The 19,137-nt window shown below is 39.9% G+C and overlaps 1 protein-coding gene across 3 annotated transcripts; it reads right to left on the bottom strand.

Annotated features, from left to right (window-relative positions):
- Positions 1-1,780: 1,780 nt before the first annotated feature.
- On the bottom strand, positions 1,781-19,019 carry FBXO30 (F-box protein 30). 3 transcript variants are annotated; one of them, XM_066178898.1, is made up of 4 exons: positions 18,845-19,019; positions 14,155-14,259; positions 5,315-7,406; positions 1,781-4,475 (listed from the first exon to the last, which is right to left on the bottom strand). In XM_066178898.1, exons 3-4 carry the CDS (start codon positions 7,388-7,390, stop codon positions 4,272-4,274), a joined length of 2,280 nt encoding a protein of 759 aa, XP_066034995.1. In that variant the 5' UTR covers positions 7,391-7,406; positions 14,155-14,259; positions 18,845-19,019; the 3' UTR covers positions 1,781-4,271. The 3 variants fall into 3 exon arrangements, with proteins under 3 accessions (XP_066034995.1, XP_066034996.1, XP_066034997.1); XM_066178899.1 differs by lacking the exon at positions 18,845-19,019 and adding an exon at positions 18,350-18,466; XM_066178900.1 differs by lacking the exon at positions 14,155-14,259.
- Positions 19,020-19,137: the final 118 nt, after the last annotated feature.

The raw sequence follows: 19,137 nt of genomic DNA, 5'->3' as shown, positions 1-19,137 counted from the left end.
AATAAAAATAAGCAGATGGATCCTCTGTCTCTGAAGGACCTTACTTTTCTATTATTCTTACCAAATACTGCCTCTGATTCCACCAGCATGTACAATCTACATCAACTACATACCTTGCACTCAGTAGAGAGGACTGTGTTCAACTTGACTAATATTTGATTCAGGAATGCAGGCAGTGCTTGGAGACAGTTTACAACTAAAGCACATTAAAGCACAAGCAGCAGCAGGAAAACTCCTGCTATTATGGAAAAACTGATAAATCCCCATTGAAACACAGCTGCAGCATGTACGAGTCAAACTCCCACCATTCTCAGAGTCTCTCAGAAGACTCTGTATATGCTGGGACTCCATGCCAGAGTTATTTTATCTCTTCATTCAGTTCCTCTCTCCAGTTTGGATTATTGCTTCAATATTCACCACATGCCAAAAAGTCACAGTATGAGACTCCCATTCTTTAAACTCTGCTTTACATGCCATAACTTTTTATAAATCCTATCTGAATATTACTTTTTTCCTCAGTGGTGTAAACAACTGCTAGGTTCTGCTCATCTGAAGATGATCAAAGCTGCCTGAACAGACATTCTGACTAAAGGAATTTAAATCTAATATTACAGCAGGCATTGAACTGTCCACTGAACTTATATCTCATTTTAGAAAATTACATGCAGCACAGAAGAAGTTTCAGCAGTAGTAATCTCAGAAAAACAACCTAAACCACACAGGCAAATCCCCTACAATACTTCAAGCATCAAGAAAGTTAAAGAAAAAATATTTTGTTACACAGCAGAATATCTAATGCAGTTATGGAGAGAGAAAACCAAAATGTGGTCTGTCTAAAAAGTGAAATAGTCAAATGTTTTTAAGGTTGAACCTAGTGAAGTATGGGTACCATTTTTATTTGTAAAGACTATTAATATGCCAGTAACAGCAAATGTCAGGGCAAAATGTCAATTTCTGAGCAGTCTTCTATTTTAATCGTGTTTTATATTTTGCCATTCCATAAGCAGTCTGAAATACAACATTATCTGAACACCCTAAATTTTTGTTTCTGTACTACTCTAACCAACAACTTTCTACAGAAAGCTTTAATCATGAAACAACACACTGAAACTGTTCTTTGCAAACCTGCAGCATATCATGTTGATCAGATAATCTTTCTAATTTATTATTCAGAAAAATCAATTAGAACAAACCTACAAACTACAATATGTGTCTTCAATGTTTTGTACTCAAATCTTTAATTATGGAAGGGAATCTATATTGCATAATAGACCAAAGCAATAGAAATTAGTAGGTAATCTGAAAGTGAATGACCAGTCTTCATTCTGAAATGTGTATAAATATTAATTACTTCCAAATTATGCAATGTTTGAATGTTTGTAAATAGTTTCCCATATATAACTATATGTGGACTACTTACTGGAATCCTATAGGCAGACTCTGAGCACCATGCTTGAACACCCAAAGGCTGGGGACAAACTTTAAAGAAAATACAATCATACTAAAAGAGAAATTCCAAAAGTTTTATTAGGATTTCAACAGACATTGAAAAAAATATTGCATAATGATTGAAAACATAATATTTTAAACAAAGTAGCAATGTGGTATCAAGTAAAAGAAAGACTGGAACAGCTGTCTATGTATCATGTACGGAACATGTACCAGGAAAGGGATATGACATTTTTAAAATTCAAGGGCAAATGTGAACAAGTCACATTTTGATAGACTGACTATACACCATGGATGCTTTACAAACTGCATAGCAGTGTTAAAAAAAAAAAAAAAAAAAAAAAAAAAAAAAAAAAAAAAAAAAAGTTTAATCCTAAGTATACTGTATTCCTGCATTTGGAGCAGTTTACAAGGCAGAGATGTTGTTTACAACATTGTTATTTTAATAGCTCTGGATTCTCATAAAAAATAAACTAATTTAACAAAAAAGCCTGTATCTACATTTGAAAATAAAAAGTGCATGTACTGAGAAATAGTGTTATTTCTTAAGAAGAGTACTTTAAAAGTTCATTTTAATAGATCAACAACTGATGATACTTTAGATGCAGTTCTGCACTGTGCTACAAGCGAGGTTCTAACACCAGGTCCTCTAACTGAACATCCTCTTTTCCATAAGCACCAAGACATGTGCCTGCCTACCATACTTATCAGGGTTCTGGGGAGTTAGAAAGAATGCAGAGTACCAAAACCACCACATTGTTCACTAAAAAATACCAGTAACCCAAGACAGATGTTTTAAAGTAGATTCTGCCATAAATACGAGCATTATCTCCTCAACTTTCAGGATCCTCCCAATCACACAACTACTTTTAAACACTGGAGAGCAGCAGCAAGGAGCCATTAGAGCAAAAAGACAAGAACTGATGAAAGTCTGTCTCCTGCCTTGTACTGAAGAATTTGTGGGTAATGAGCATTTCAATGTGCTCAAAGAACCAGGCTGGAGGTGTAAGATTCCTACCTAAAACCCAGTTGCTATAGTCAGATCTGTACTTGAATCTAGATCCTCCTTTCCAGAGAACTGTGGTAACAGCTAAGAATTACTGCAAATGTTGCCAACTTCCGTAGAGGGTTTACTCCTTTCCTCTCTTCACACAAGAAAGAAGAGAAGTTTTGGAATGAGAACATGCAGTTTGAAGATCCAGGCAAAGCCTCTATTTGAGTTCTTATAATTTCAACTCATGGCACTGAAGAACTAGTTTTGTTTATTTTTTTTTCTGGGCACCTGTAGCACTCTGAATAGAAAAAAGGCAGTGAATGTTTAGCTGGACTGAATTCAGAATGGGAAATGTACAGATACCAAAGCTATGAACTGCAGCCAGACTAGCCATAAACAAGTGTCTGGTACAGAAATTACAAGTAATAAATTTAGCCATCTTTGTAAACATCTCCTCCTTACTAATCTCTTTTTTTTCCAATAATGGAAATACGAACAGTATTTCATTGTTCCAAGCTCTGGTCTGTTTCTGTTTTAGCTTTGTGGCACAGTTGCTAAGTGCAACAGGCTAGAAACACCAAGAGTAATACAAACAAGTTGGAAAGTCAGTTCAAGTTATTAAAGTTTTGCTGTACCAGGCCATTTTTCACAGCATGTATTCTCTGTTCACAAACTCTTTGTAAGATCTTTTCTTATGGAAGACTGGAAGCAAATTGGAGTTATTGGTTTCACAAATGTGGTTTAACATAATATTTCTGATATGCCTTATGCAATTAACAAATTATGTCTCATCTTATGAAGATGATACATTTGCTGTACATACCAGTAATTTAAAATGCTCCTTTAAAAGCAGCATTTTTATAGACAAATTAACAGAGAAGGAGACAATACATCTCACAATACCACAGAACAAGTAAAGCCCTTTCATTAGCTGCACTATAAATTCATAACTGTTCATCACATACTTTGAACTTCTGACTGCTCAAGCAACTTAACCCTCAGCCAACTGCAGGACAAGGAAAATTTTTCTGAACATTTGACATTGATATAATTGTAGGTGTGAGAGTAGAAACTAGTATTCCATGGTTTTAGCTCTAAAAGTTTTGCTCCCAGAAGTAAAACAACTGTTAAGAGTTCAGAAGAAAAACAGCAATTGTTGACATGTCAAAACAAAGTTGTACTAAAAATTAAGCTGCTGTAAATTTGAGTTCACTTAGATCATTCCTAAAAAACCTTTTTTTTTTTTAAAAAAAAGCTGATCCTAGATCACCTGTTAAATAGGAAGAGCAGCAGAACACTGATTTCATGAGAAAAGATGTGCTTAAAATGCTGTGTTTGAGACATCTATTATAAAGTTTTGAATTCTTCTTTATCTTTCAAATATTTGGATTATAATTTCTTTAAAAAAAAAAAGACCAGATACAGAAGGTACAGGATTTGGACAGGACTTTCCTCTCACTACAGTTCAGTGTTTCCTATCCAAATGTGGATACCATTTAGAGGCCATTTTTGAAATGTTATCAGTCAACAGCTACATGGGCACCAGTGAATCAGAAAACACACCTTAGGATTTTTGTTCTTAAATTATATAAGTTAGATAAAACTACCCTGTCCAGCAAGTTCCGAATTTTTCAAACATTAAGGCAACTTTCATTACTTTCCAGCTAAACAGTTTATAAAAAATAAATGTCACTTCAAACCTTATATACACAGTGACAGAGTAGATTTAGCTAGAAAGTATCTTTAGTACATTAATAAAGTGTCTCGTAATATTACCGAGGTTATATCAGGTGCTTGAGTGTATGTGCAATTGGAGTGGCTGCAATACTTAAAGTACTGGTTTGAGAACAGAGCGCAGTGACCGTCCCTCCTTGGTGAGCTCCCGCGTCACACACATACACGGCAGCGGCACAGCCTCCTCTCTTCTCTCCACGGCGTTGTAGCTACACTTCTTCAAGTGGTCAGCCATGCTCACTATGTCAGCAAACTTCCACTCATTCACAGTACAGAAGGCTGTACTGAAGCGCCAGACCTAGAAAATAAGCTGCACTTAGGCTCACAACGTTTTAAGATGCCTGAACTCAGAGCAGAAAATTACATGCTTGTGCTATAAAACTTCCAGGTAATGTTGTCAATAACTCATACTAAAAATCAACGTGACAAAAATACACTATACAGAATTTAGTACTGTTAGTCCCAGGCTGATTCAGACTCCAAGACAATTCTGAACACTGGGAAGAAACAGAGGTAGTATTTTTTGTGTCCACAAAATAGATAGAACCAGAAGTTAAATGACAAAGTATTTTAAGACCAGACACAACAGTTTGTTTCTTATCAACTTTGGCAGCTCCATATGAGTGCTGCAAATACTCTGCAGTTTGGGGTGGGGAGAATGGTAAAAACTGTATTACACAAAGCTTATCCAAAGGTTTTAAATTATTTCAATATTTAAGGCATTCAGTACCAAAGCAACAGATATGATCTCAACAGGTTTGAAAAAAAAATTGCTGTAAACACTACACAGGCAAGGAAAGCAAACTTGGTAGGCAGTCTTCCCACTTCTTTAGAATATTGATATTAAAGCAAATAATGGAGTAATCTTTTAACATTTTAAAATATTGGAAGAAACAGAAGATAATTTACTTACATCCAGCAAAAACTAGACAGACTCTATTTCCACTTCTCCAAGTGTGGAGAAGACAGAGACAACCTGCAGCAATTTTCACTTTTTCTATACAACAACCTCTTTCTTGAAAGGCTACTATACCAAAATCCAGTAGTAACAGACATTATTAAGAGAAAAAGCAGAAACAGGACCAATGTAATACTTTCCATTTCACCTTCAAAATAATAAAAAAAAAAGTAACTTACCTTTTCTTTTACCTGCCAAGAACTTCCTTCTGGGCACCTTCTCTTTTCCCAAAGCAGTATCACCATTCCACGTGCTTGAAGCAAGCTTCCACACACATCTCTCATTAAACGTGACACTCTTGAAAGCTGACATAAACTAAAGCCATCTAGAAAACTAGCAATGTGCTGCAGCACCTCAAAAGGTAGACTACTCAGATGGTCATTGTGTAGTCCAATTAAGCAGCTTTTTGCTGGTTCTACTAATACTGTGGATATACAAGGCTGCACTCCAAACGACCGTAAGTGGCGGTCATGAATAATTTTTGCCCCTTGTGTTGAAGGGCAAAACCTTCGTTGAGAATACGTACACCCATAATATGCCAAAGGACACCTCTGCTCCATCCAGCCATTAAGGCCAGCATGAATGTCTCCATGCACATTCTTAAAATGCGACGAAAATTCATTCCTTCTAAACAACTGTCCACAAACAAATGTAAACATTGAACGCTGTTTTGTTTGGTATCTAGCCACATATTCCAATACCAAATCCAATCCAAGGGTCTGGAATGGACTTGGATTTGAGAGCTGTGGGTTGGCATGATCACATGCAGAAGCTGAAGCTATTTCCCCCACCATTGTATTTGTGGCCAATATAGCAGATGGGAGAGAAAACGTTTGGGTCCCAAAGTCAACATGATACACATCGACAGCGCGACTTTCTGATATCCCCCTACCTCCGGGAGAATCTCCTAGGCAGAACAACAGAGCTGCAGTGATTAGATCAATTCCCTGAAGACCCATAGGATCTTCTGTTATCTCCAAATCTGATGTATCAACAGCTTTGTCTTCTTTTGGTGTTGACCAATAATGGTTAACAAGGAATCTGTACGATCGATGCCGTAAAAGTGAAAATGCATCTATGTTTCTCAATCTTTCTTGCTCCACTTGTCTCTCTAACATTTCTTCTTCATTAGCATTATGGGGAAGTAGCACATGATTAGCACTGCCATTAACTAAGTGATCAGCTGGTATTACTTCAACTTGTGCTGTTACAGGGCAGGAGCTACAAGACTGTAATGCTTCATCATCATCATGAGATGCAGTACATTCACCATTTGCTACACTGGACGGCTGTGAATTAGATATACCAAGATCTTCACTGTGGTCCAACACCTTTGAACATTCATTTTCTACATGAAAGCCATTACACAAAAGTGAGGAGTTACTGAGGTTTAGATTTAAGTCATGGTTTTGCACAACATCATAAACAACATCACAAGAACCATTTTGCTCCATTTGTGAATTTTGACTCAGGCTATCCAAGTTCATTCCCCCAACAGCTCCTACATTATCTTCATCTGGATTTTCAGAGTCAGACGTTTTATCCTGAATAATGCCACTAGAAGCTTGTTCTTTAATCTTGGGATCTTCCTTCATTTCATGTGGTGAAATGCAGAGGTTTGAACTTAACATACCAATGTCCCTTGTAGCAGTGTTCAGGATATCCAGAGCAGCAGCTAAACTCCTCGTAGTTTCTACAGTAGCTTGATAAAGCGCACCATAGGACTCTTCATCTACAGGCATCAAACCATTGGTATGCACTGTATTGGGGGCACTTGATTTGACAGGGGTTTGCTCTCTGGATTCTGGTATTTGATCACCTGCTTTTGACATCATAGTTGCTACTTTAAGTGATTCTAATAACATGCGCTGGTCTTGAAGAGCTAAAGCCATATCTAGCTGCTCCACTTCATCAACATCTTTACTCAGGTTTTCGTAAGATTTGCGGTCAGCATAACTGACTGGCCATCTATTCCACTCCATGGTACAACATACCACACTTGCAGGACATACTTCTAGATGATCAGCAATTTTATTTCGGGCTACTATGAAGGGACATCCAAAGCCACTATTCAAACAAGGCACTCTTTCAAGTGGACATAACATGCGATGTTCCTCAGCTTTACATGAGTGAAAAACTGCTCCACAAACCAAGGGGCAGCCAATCAAATCACAGGAAATGCCCGGCTCTGGTCTGGTCATACAACGACGGCTGACACAGTTCACACAGTGTAAGTGTTGCTGATGTTCCTCCATGACTGTAAATCCAATTCTGAGTAAAGAGAAAGGAGACAACAGCTTAAAATATTACCCAATATTGTTAATATTGACTAGCTACTATTTGCAGTTTTGCATGCTTGATCAGTAGACATTTTAAGAAAACAAGTATGTAACATTTCAAAGAAATGGTGCTTAAAAGATCAGCTGAAAATTAAAACTACACATTTGTATCAGAGCCCAGAACATAGTCTATGCATTCATCTACCAGATCTAACATATGCAACTTTAATAAAAATGTTGTATAATCCTTTATGTGGAATAGCCCTTTTCCCCTGCCCATTGCAAATAGGTCATTCCATGAAAAACAAAGCATGACCTTTGACTATATAGCCAACTACCTAAAATTATAAATGATACAATTACACAGAGTACAGAGACAAAAATAAAGGAAACCAGATTCATCCTCCTGTCCAATTCTCTAAATTAAACAGAGGCAACCTGTGCCCCAGGCTGCCTACTACCACCTATACTGCTGACACCTCTTCTTGAAGTTCTGTTTAAGGCATTCTGCAGCCTTCAGCGAGCATCTCAATTCCGTGCCATGTCCCATTCTCTCCCCACTCCCTGCTTCTGACAGACTGCAGTTCTTTACACCACCTCTTCACTCTTTTTCTTCATCTATAGCCTGTAGCCCCTCCCTTTATTTTTTACAGTAGTTGTTCTACAAGGGTAGCAATAATACTACATAATTACACTACATATTAAATAACTCCTTTTATTTCACTGAAAGCATTTACATAAAACATTAGTTGCCAACATGGTCCTAACTATATGTCCACTTCAACCCACAGAAGTTAATTTTTTAATGCATTCTATGACCACCCTGGTCACAATACCAGCAATTCAAAGTGTAAGGATATCAACAACTCTGCATAACGAGGCCAAACAGCAATAAAAATCAGAATACGTATACGTCCATGGTGCAATCTATAACTACACATTGACACCAATAAAAAATTTGATTCTTTGTTGTGGCATGGAAAAATAAATAAAATAAATAAAAAAAAAAAGAAGAGCAAACTTTGTGTCTTTGTATCATACTTTGAGAAAGTCTGGAACTGCTCTCTAGCTGGAGTACAGGCCCACACAAGTTACCAAGCTCCCCCCTATGCTCTACAAACTCCCTTTCAGAAGTGATACCAGGGATTAAAGTTCAGAGGTATCAGTGAATGACTTGCACAGAGCCAGATCTCAAAAATACTGCTTCAAAAATATATTGCTCAGCTCCATCTTTTCCTAATTCTTCCCTCTCTAGCAAATTTTTTTGAGAAATAAAACACTCAAAGAATTTAAGATTAATAAAAATCGTTCCTTATTCTGCTACCAAGTGCTCTCATGCATTGTCTTTAGACTAAACACTTCAGGTTTAATGCATTAAACCTTCTTAAATTAAAATTACTGTAAACTATAACAAGAAAACTGGTTCTTTTCAAACTGAAGGTAAAAGGAAACAAAAGTGCCTTTTAGACACTCCACTTTAAATAACTGAAAGCATTTAAATAGAAATCTATGTGTCACTTCACTCACTTGTATTCTTTTGTAATGCTTTGAAATTCATGCCAACTTTAAGTAGCAATCAGTCCTCATACCCCCATGCCTCGTAATTTGGATAACTTAAATATTTTAGCCACCCACTCTCCTGAACACTTTTAACAAAAAGCATATGTGCTACACTTAGCAGGCAAAACACAGCTGAATTGCCCCCACCACACCTTAGCATTTATATACTGAGTAACAGTAAGTTTTGAATAAATTGTCAAGTGTATCAGTCACTGGACTCAGTGACTGACTTGTTCAACATTTTTGCAAACCTCTCTGGCACACAACCTGCTTTTGACTTGCAAATTAAGTCAGATAGCATCTACTACAAGAGACTAAACATGTTCAGTAAAGAATGAAAAAATTATTTGACTTCTCTGATGATAATTTTAGTTCTTCCAGCAAAGCCCTCTCTGAGTAATTCTTGCCAAATACCGTGGCTTGTTGCTAGACCAATGAAAATCTCAGAAATTGCCATCAATACTGAAACCAATCTACTTCTCCTCAAGTCAACAGGTGAACAGAGATCAAAAGGAAGCTCTCAGGTACTGTGTGTACTTTAAAGTGCATAAGACAAAATGGAAATAGCACTGAAAAAGACAATTGCTAGTTTATAATACCAGGGCCTTTAGAGAGCCCAGCCCCTGCTTCATCTATCTGAACAGAGTCCTGCTCCCATAAAGCAACAGCCTGCTCACTTCAAGCTGGCCAGAAGTGAGCCACTTGAAGAGCAGCAGGCAGCTGTGTTCAGGGCAGGACTACCTATGGCTCTCTTAAGATGGGACAGTGTGTTGCTAACTGGGCTCAGCTGCACAGGTCACACCTGCCTGTGAGGGTACCTGAGATGACCTCTGCCTCACTGTTGGAGTTATGGATGCTCTCACCCTACCCAGTGGCTTCACCATCCACTTGACAGTACCCCAGGGGAAAAGAGGGCACTCATGTCATGAGCTGCCAATGCCCTTTCCCACTGGGTGGAAAAGCTGACAGTTGCCTGGGGGGTGGTGCTGTCAAGACTCATAGGACTCCCACAGGAGCAGGCGTGCTCCTCCACAGCAGCGAGGGGTAGGCCTGGGCTGCCCTGGGTGCTGCTGCCACACAGCTCCGCGCTGGGCGCAACCCAGGCACGTAGAGTGGGTGGAGACACACGTCCATTCCAGACCCTCATGGCTGCCTGGAGCCCATTCCATAGCCATTGCGACACTTGGACTTCAGTAGGAATTTCACCTCAACATCAGAGGATGTCAAGATGTGTCACATGACAGCAATCTGGGCTAAAATTTTACTGATTTTGGGCAAGGCGGATGAGCCACCTTCACTTAACCCAGAAAGGGGACACGTATCAATTATGTTGGAAATATAGCACACACTGCTAAGCCAGCACTACTATACTGCTTCTAGGCCAAAGCTGGCCCACCTGCAGCAGCTCAGAACAGTCAAACTGAGCTTGCACTTGCCTGCACCGTTTCTGGAGACATACCCTAAATTAGTCAACCATCATTAAATAATATCTTTAAATAGCCTGAGCTTACACAGAACATTCTATTAAGACAGTAAAACATCCTCCTCCCCAGCACACTATCTTGGTCTTTACAAGTCAGATTGTGAAACCTGAGTTGCACAATGATACTGGCTTTTCTCAGGCTCCTGAACTCCTTTCACTCATAAGCTAATATTCATCAAAACTTAATTATTTCATATAAGCAAATGACCTTTCAAAGTACGGAGGAAACAATCTGGTGAAAACATCAAATATCACTAACAAAGTGTGTGAAAGCTAAAGCTGACACTAAAATCCCAAGCCTTATCAATAGCTAGATGCTAATTTGTTCTACTACAGATGCTTCAGGTTGGTTTTATCAAGAAACAATTATGCTCAACATCAATTAAATAACTGAAGTAACTTATTTTCTCAGTTTCTATAAATAAGAATTTTACTGGTCATGAAGAAAGTTGATATTAGTTGCCATTTATCTTAAAATTCAATTCCTTTGGCTCATTTTCTATACATATAATTTAAAATATCTTCAGACACCAGGAGACCATCAGCAAAATATTCACTAAAATTCTGCATTCTGCTTACAAGCCTTAACTCCTCACCACCTGCTAAAAAATTTCAATTTAGTCAGAATGTTACGTTTTATTTATAAATTACTACAAAGTCTCTTTAAATATATTAATGCCCTTTTATGCATTTTTAATTTTAATACTTGAGCTTCAAACTCAACAGCTGTTTTGGGCAGTCATGAGTTGCTGGACTGCTTGAACTACTTTAGGCTTCTGATATAATTCAATTCTTAAATTGCAAACTAAGTGCAAAGGAAAAAAAATAAATGACCCTATCAAACTGGTAAAATAAATAGATAAGACCTCAAGAATTAGCACACTGAATAATCAGCAAATGGCCATGACTCACTCTGTTTTGTGAGCTAACTTTGTAAACCACAGAACTTAGCACCTCTTTCATTCATAGATTAAGAGCATTCACATATGAATAATTTCCCATTAAAGAACCACAATCAATATATCATTAGTATACTATACTGAGAACAAGAACCACCCTCTTCCCAAATATTGCTTTGTAAAGAAAAAAACCTGTTGGGTAAAGGGGAGATAAAGAAAATTCTCGCTGGAGGTAACAAGTCCTTTTATTTCCTGTAATACAGCAAACTGAAAAGGCTAACAAAGAATGCCATTGCTGACATAAAGAAAAAAACCTGTCGGTAAAACATGTATCAATAATATTTACAACGTATCAATAATATTACATGTATCAATAATATATCCCACTGTGTTCCTTGTCACGATATGGTCAGAAGAGAGTGTCACAACAATAACTACAGCAAGAAGAAACAGCTGTTCTTTTCTGATAGTGTAGTGTCAGCAACCAGCTTCAGTTCCTCCAGCTCAGGGTGCCGAAGTACGTACACTTGACTGTTACTAGCAGAGAAACCTAAAAATACATCCCGTTCCAGTGAGGTGACCACTGCTCTCAGAATTTGTGCCATCACTTGATGTTATTGTACATACTATACAGTCAGCTGACTAAATCAGCCAGAACATGCTTTGAAAATCTGTCATAATTAAAAGGATTAAAATTCCAGCTGCTACAGCCACGTGATTTCCAGTTGCTGTTGTAACACAAACATTAAAATAGCATAATAAGGGTTTCAGACACACACAGTGCTTCAGTTGCAAGTGTGAGCTCTCATTTTTTTCTATACCACAAAAACTGTACCTTAGTATTATCAAACCCAAACAAAGCCTGCTTGCTTACTCTCCTATATGAATTCTTTGGGGCCAATAAGACAGGAAATCACAGCAACCATTACTGCTATTGGAGCCATCCATTACACAGTCACCTTTTATTCATCAAACCTATAAAGACACTTCTATAAAATTCAACTGAACAGACCAACAGGTTCCTAAATTACTGCTTCAAGAAGAAGAAGACTAGAGACACACAAGCTGTACTACAGGTTTAAACTCCCAGGAGCATCCAAATCCACCCACAAGCAAATACATGCAAACCATACTAAAATATTCCCTTTTGTTTTGGACACTGCAGAAGTGATGCCTTAAGTTTTTAGCTTTTATATTTTTCAGATCCTGTACTGGATTAGTGTATAACTCTGAACTTCACATAGAGTGCTAGTAAGCTCTCATTACAGTTTGGTCAGACAAAACAATTCTTCCAGGCCTGAGAACTAAAGTCACCATCACAGCCTCAGGCCCTGAAAAGTATAAACCAAAGTTGATTTGGGGGGAACAAACTGGGGGAATGTGACTTCATTACCTGAAGCTGTAATTGGACAATTAACCCTGATATGTAAATAGACCAAACTTATATCTGCCAAAAAAATTTACGACCATCATCCATCTTGGGTGTAGCCTCTGCAAGGCTCCTGCACTGCCCAAGGTGTATCTGTTAAAGACCTTTAATAAATACTCACTTCACTGTCTAACTTTGTCTAGCCTCTGTTCTAAGTAGCCACCCAAGGCATCAGAAGAGACAGCTGTATTTCTCAGTCTTCCATATTTTACCCAAGTTTCTGTCAGGACCTTCTCTTTCAGATGCCAAACTTAAATCCTCAATCTTACACGATACTAATTACCACCCCTCAACCCTAAGTTCATCAGGACAACCCTGATTTCTGTTACAACAAGACAGACCAGAGAAGCTAAAACTATATTCTAAATAGTTGGATGGATGAGTGTTCAGTGCATTCTCAAACATAAATTCATCCACAACAAAGGTGAGAGGATCTTCCCTGGCTGGTAGTGACTGCACATACTAGAATGAGTCTACATTAATTTATCGTTAAGCATTGAACACATGAAAAGAGCTCCAATTACTAAAGCGTACCATGTAAGCAGGATGCTACTTCAACCACTACCATCATGATCTACAGTCTAAAAAAGAGTCAGAAAAAGATTACACTAAAATATGGCTTTTTACTGCAAGAAAAAAAAAACTCAGGGGACACATATTTCTGGAAAGATTCTAGTTTTATCAGTGGTCTAGCACCAAAGGAATATATACTAGCTGCTTTTTTAAAACATAAATCCAAGTTATCTATCCTCCTCACAAACAAACCAGACCAAAAAAAAAAAAAAAAAGAGAAATCTTTAACTACAGCAGAAATAATGAGCACTAGAATTACAGGGAGTTGCAATCTTTTTTATGCCAACCTTATAAGGAAGACGTTTCCATGTCTGCCCCTGCCCCAAATATCCTATCTTCCTAGTGGCAAACCATCTTCCTACCATTCAGAGAATACAGTGAAATTATTTCCTCCCAAATCGCTGCAGCCAAAAAAAAGAAAAAGAAAATAGCACTCAAGGGGAAAAGAACCAAAGCAAAATACTGCTTTGACTGGTGGACCCTCCACTGATGCCCTATGTGTCTAGCTTTGTTACATTTTAGAATAGAAGCTCTGATGAAGTAACAGAACACATTCTTCTATCCCAGTTAAGCCCAGTTAAAAGAGTGCTAAAAATCAAAAGCAAAACCACTAGGCTTTTCTTTTGAGTACTTTTGTGACACATCTGCCATGCATTCTTGCTTCCTTGACAGATTCCCCAGAGAAGAAACCCAAAGACCTCAGTGGCGTCTGGGCACACGCAGACACAGGGACACAGGACACCCACACGAGGACCAGCTGCACTTGCTGCATGGCTCAGGCACAAAAGCACTCTACCTGTTGAGACGGTGAGAGGGCAGAATCAGCTAGAGAACCAGTAGAGTTCATGTGTAAAGCACTTCTGAACTTGAACACAGTGTGACTCCTTGATTGCTGCAGATTCTGCAAGAAATGAGATCAGAAGTAAGGTTTCATTTAGGGTGCAGACATTACTTTCTGTATGTACAATCCCCTAAAAAGGTCATGTCTTACACTGTCTGGGGCTACAAACACTGAATTTTTTTGTAGCTTTTATGGGAATATAAACAAGCTTTTAACAGACTTCCCAAGTACAACCTAAGTTCTGTCATTTTAGCTCATTGCTGTTAGTCACACTGGATGGTAACCTAATTATATTTAAGGTTGCAACAGATTATTAAAAGTTATTATTCTGACCTACTGCACTTAATCCACTGCTCTGACCACTTCAGGGAAAAAAAACACCAAACTGGTATGAAAGATTGCAACAGCTGAAGAACTAAAAGAAATAAAGTTTGATTCTTTTACAAACTGCATTTTAGTCTAGTTAAAATTTGTCCATCTTCAGTCTTCATACATGGGAACTTATTAAGCAGTTGCTTACTATTAAAAAGCTTTTTACTGTAACAAGATGCTTCTTCCATTCCTTCATGCCCAAGGATTACCACTAAAACTTAAGAGGGTGAAACCAAGGTGATATGCCCAAAAGAACAAGATATTCTTTTCCCAATACCAGCTCACAAATCCTTCAGAAAAGCAGGAAAAAAAATAAGCCATTTCTCAGTAACCAGAAACAGAACTACTGGAAAAAATAATACATTCTGTATTACAGTAGGTAGTTTTAACCACCCAAAAGAAACCAAAAATAAATCCTTCTTATGTAATATTTTAATTCATACATGCTGCTGCCGAAGAATTCCTGACCTCTGCGTAGTTACAGAAATCAGGCCAAACATCTCATTAACATACTGTTTCAGGTCTTACTACACAAGTTCATCCAGGTCCCTTAGCAAAATGAGAAAACTACTTTAATGTAAATAGACTATGAAAGCAACTTCTCTCCAACATCCTGCACTGAAGTGCAATGTCATGTATTCTGTCCATATCAAGTTATTTTTTCTGTTAAAAAGATATCCTTGTTAGCAGACAATGGCTTGACTAATAAGCAGCAAAATAGACAGCACACAAAAAAAATTTTAACAGACATACCCACAAGAATACCTTATCAGATTACACTGAAGTAGAAATGATGCGAGTTTGTCTCAAAATATTTTGAACAATTTGAAGTAAAACAAAAAAATAAAAGATATTATAAGACAGTTTTAACAACTTCAATCTATTCTATTTTCAGGCATCTCCCTATCTTATCAAATGAAAGACACTTTTCGCAGCAACTGTCAGGCTTTTCCACCTTCCAAGCTGCTTGGCTTTAAAACCAACAAAACAGTAAAAAACAAACAAACAAAAACAACCCCAAAAAAACAACAACAACAAAAAAAAACCACCAAAAAAAAACCACCAAAAAAACCCCCCACAACCAGTTTTAAATAAAACTATTGTCTAAACAAAACCTCACCTATCTCAAACAGTTGATGACAGAAAGCTGGGAATATAACTCATAGCGAGCATGTTATACCAGCTCCTTCAATATGTTTCCAATATGAATGGAGGACTGGAAAACACGAGCATCTTCACTACATGTTTGTACAGGGTTTTAGGACATACCATTATTCATTGATTTGTTATCTCTAATATCATTTAGACCTCCTTTTCCAAATGTCAACAGGCTTGATGTTATTTCTTTTTGCCCAAGGACTCCAGCTGAATGATCCTATCCAAACACATTCCTTATCTGGTTACAACAGTGACTCAGACAAAACAAGGTTTTGTAAGAGTATTAAAGCTTTGCCAATAAAGCACACTCCTATAAAGATTCTATTTGCAATGAATCTGTCACACCAACAAATTTCTCTGTCAAACAGGACTTTTGGAAAACTAGAGTTCGTACTAGAGATGTTTCTAAACAAACAAATAAAAGCCTGAACTTCATCAAAACACCACACACCTTCCAGGACCTCTGTATTAAGTCTGAACCAGGTATCACAATCAGCCTGAGCCACTACCTAAAGTTTTACATGAACAGCTTTAAGTACACCACTCAGAAACTTACTTCACCAGGCCTCTCATTCTCAAGCCTTAAATTTAGACCTATCATTTTTTCATCATAATTTCACATTAAGAGCTGTGTTGGACATTTGGTAAGAAACAGCACAGTCTACTCAACTGGATGCTCAACCCCTACTGACTGTAGGGGTTTGCAGGGTCCCGAAGCTTCAAACAGCATTAACAGATTACTATAAAAATATGAAAAGACACCAAGTGTCACATCAGAAACTATTAAAAACAGTAGCTTGCAAAGTAAGTCAGAATCTAGAGCTCCTCTGCCATTTTAACCCTCTTGGCCTGTTTCAGACCAGTTTATGCTACAAGACTTTTCAGTCTTTTCTTTCATTCAGTACTGAGTCTAGACAGTGTCCTGCCACTTAGGACAGCTTACACAGATTTCTCTGTAACCATCAATAATGTAAATATTCGTTTCTTTGTGGCCTGTTCAGGAATACTTACCACCCCTTCTACAATCTATCTCACCAATAGATACATTATTCTTTTTAAGCAGATAAGGAAACTGAAGGGAAATTGTCACCAGTACAATGATGACTATACATGATTCCCTGCTCCCATCTTTATTCCACTGCATCTCATTGCCAGAGGCAGACAGCATTTTCGTCCTTTTAGACAGAGCCCACCAAAGAAATAGGTCTATCGATATGAGGGAAATATTGCTCTCTTAGTTCAACTGGACTGAAAGCAAAACAGGGTTTTGATTTTCTTACACAGCTGAAATCTGCAGCAGCCACAGGAACTCATTTGAAGACTAATAACCACATGCTCTCTTATTCACAACGTTGTACACGACATCCTCTGTTGTAGACACTCTTTACAGCATAAAAACCTGGCTGTTCAAAAGCATGCAGAGATCTTGTCCAGAAACTTTCCAACCAGATATTGCTTGTTATTTTGCCCATTAGACTTCTCACGGCAAAGTAGGAGGCAAGGGAAATATAACCCAAATTTAAGAAGCTAACTGACTAAATGCAGAACTTAGTGCAAAAGAATGTTCAGGCAGCAGAGTAAAACCATTGCTTTTGCACAGCCTTTGCCTATTCTGCTGGGATTCTCCTGTTCTCTAACACCTTCTAAATTTGGAAGCAAATGGGAGAAGAGACCCCACAAAAAGTTTCAGATTGCAGTACAATCCCAATTCACTCTCTAATCTGTTTCTTCTCTCAATGAAACTTGACCATTATGGAGAAATTCCACATAGATGTTTACATGCACACAGAGTGGAAGACAGAGTAAAGCTGCCAGTGCATTTTTCAGTATTCCAGGTACTCGACTTGCTTATCAACGAAGTTCTTCTAGTATTTTTTTGTACTTCTGCGAGAGGGGTGCAGAGGGGAAGGCCATAAATAACTGACATCCTTCTCAAACGGGATGCATGAACCTTAACCTTCCAAATCACAGCACAAGTTAAGGTGTATCACTCAACCTGAAGCAGAAGGCAGCAGGTGGCCAGGTGAGGGACTTAACCATCGAGCATTCCACACCAATTCTAGAGAAAGCCGAGGAGATATCTTGCCTTAAGTGCTAGCACAAACAAGGTGAGGCTGTTACTTCACGGGCACTGGGTTTGGACCAGTATGCTAACAAACACTTATCTGGCATATTAACAACATAATCACCGAAAGGGAAACAAGGATTATGAAAAGCTCCTCAGCCAAATCCGAGCACAGCTTTACAGAACAAAAGACAGCCACCTCTCCAGCCCAGGGGTTATTTCCCTTAAGAATTCTGAAGACCTGCTGCGAACAACAGCGACACTAGAACTTTTGGAAGTGAGGCCACACAACTGTTCCAACAAGCGAGCCGTTCAACGAGCTGCTGTCATCTCCCTGTCCGCTTCTGACTGCCGACCGTGGGGTTACAGGAGTACAGCCACACAACCCCCGTTACCTTCATCGAGGAGGGAAACAAAGGCTCCACCGCACGTCAAAAAACTGCCATTAAAAAACGGGACTGAGAGAAGAGAGAAAACACCACCTCTTGCACGGTCTGAGCCCATCTACTCGAAATAACACAAACGCGGGGGATTAGAGAAGGATTTCAGCAATACCTCTGGATTATTTGTTCTCTTCCCCCTCCTTTCACGCAGAAAGGCGACTCTCCGACTGCGGTCTCACAGCATCAGGCAGACCCCGGCCCTATGCCCTTTCCCACGTGCTATCGCGACACCCCGACAGCGCCGGCAGCACGGCGGGGTCAGAGGAAGCGGCCGCGGCATAGCTCGCTCCGCCGCCACCCGTGGGCCCAGCGGCAGCGGCCACCCTACACGGCCCGGCACGGCCAGCACACACCCGGCTCCGGGCCCCGCGGGGTACGGGGGACGGGTGAGGAGGAGGCGACGCCGGCGGAGCCGCACATCGAGCCCCCCGCGGCCCCCTCCGGCCGCGACATGTCAGGGGCGGCGGCGGGGAGGGGCCCCCGGGCGCTCGGGCCCCCGCCGGGCCGCCATTTGTTTACCGCCCGGCTGCCGGGCAGCGGGCGCGGCCCCGGGCGGGACGCAGGGCCCGGCTCTCCCCGCCAGTCGCGGACGGCAGCGGCGGCTCACCCGTCCCCGTCGCTCCGCAGGCAGACAAGCAGGCACAGGAGCCTGCGCTGCGCCCGGCGCTTTCCCCCCGCCGTTCTCCGACCGCCGCCGCCGCGCTCGGTCCGCTTCTCTTCTCTTTGCTTCGCTTCGCTCCGCCCCTCCCGGCCCGGCCTCGCCGCCCGCGGGGCTCCCGGCGCGGCCCCGCTCCGGCCGCGCCCCCGCCGGCCGCGCGCGCGCGTGCCAGGGCCAGCGCCAGCGCCAGCGCCAGCGAGCGCGGGGGGCGGGGCCGAGGCCCGGGAGCGCGCGCGCGCCGG

This window comes from Chamaea fasciata, unplaced genomic scaffold (genome assembly GCF_029207755.1).
Source record: "Chamaea fasciata isolate MVZ Bird 193981 ecotype frontalis unplaced genomic scaffold, bChaFas1.0.hap1 SCAF_3, whole genome shotgun sequence".
Classification (NCBI taxonomy): domain Eukaryota; kingdom Metazoa; phylum Chordata; class Aves; order Passeriformes; family Sylviidae; genus Chamaea; species Chamaea fasciata.
This window is presented reverse-complemented; position numbering and strand designations above follow the sequence as displayed.

What these genes read in the sequence shown, in the direction of transcription:
- FBXO30 (XM_066178898.1), bottom strand. Translation starts at nt 7,390, where the DNA reads ATGGAGGAACATCAGCAACACTTACACTGTGTGAACTGTGTCAGCCGT. An exon ending in CTTGGCAGGTAAAAGAAAAG is followed by an intron (nt 4,476 to 5,314) that starts GTAAGTTACTTT and finishes CTTATTTTCTAG; the next exon opens with GTCTGGCGCTTCAGTACAGC.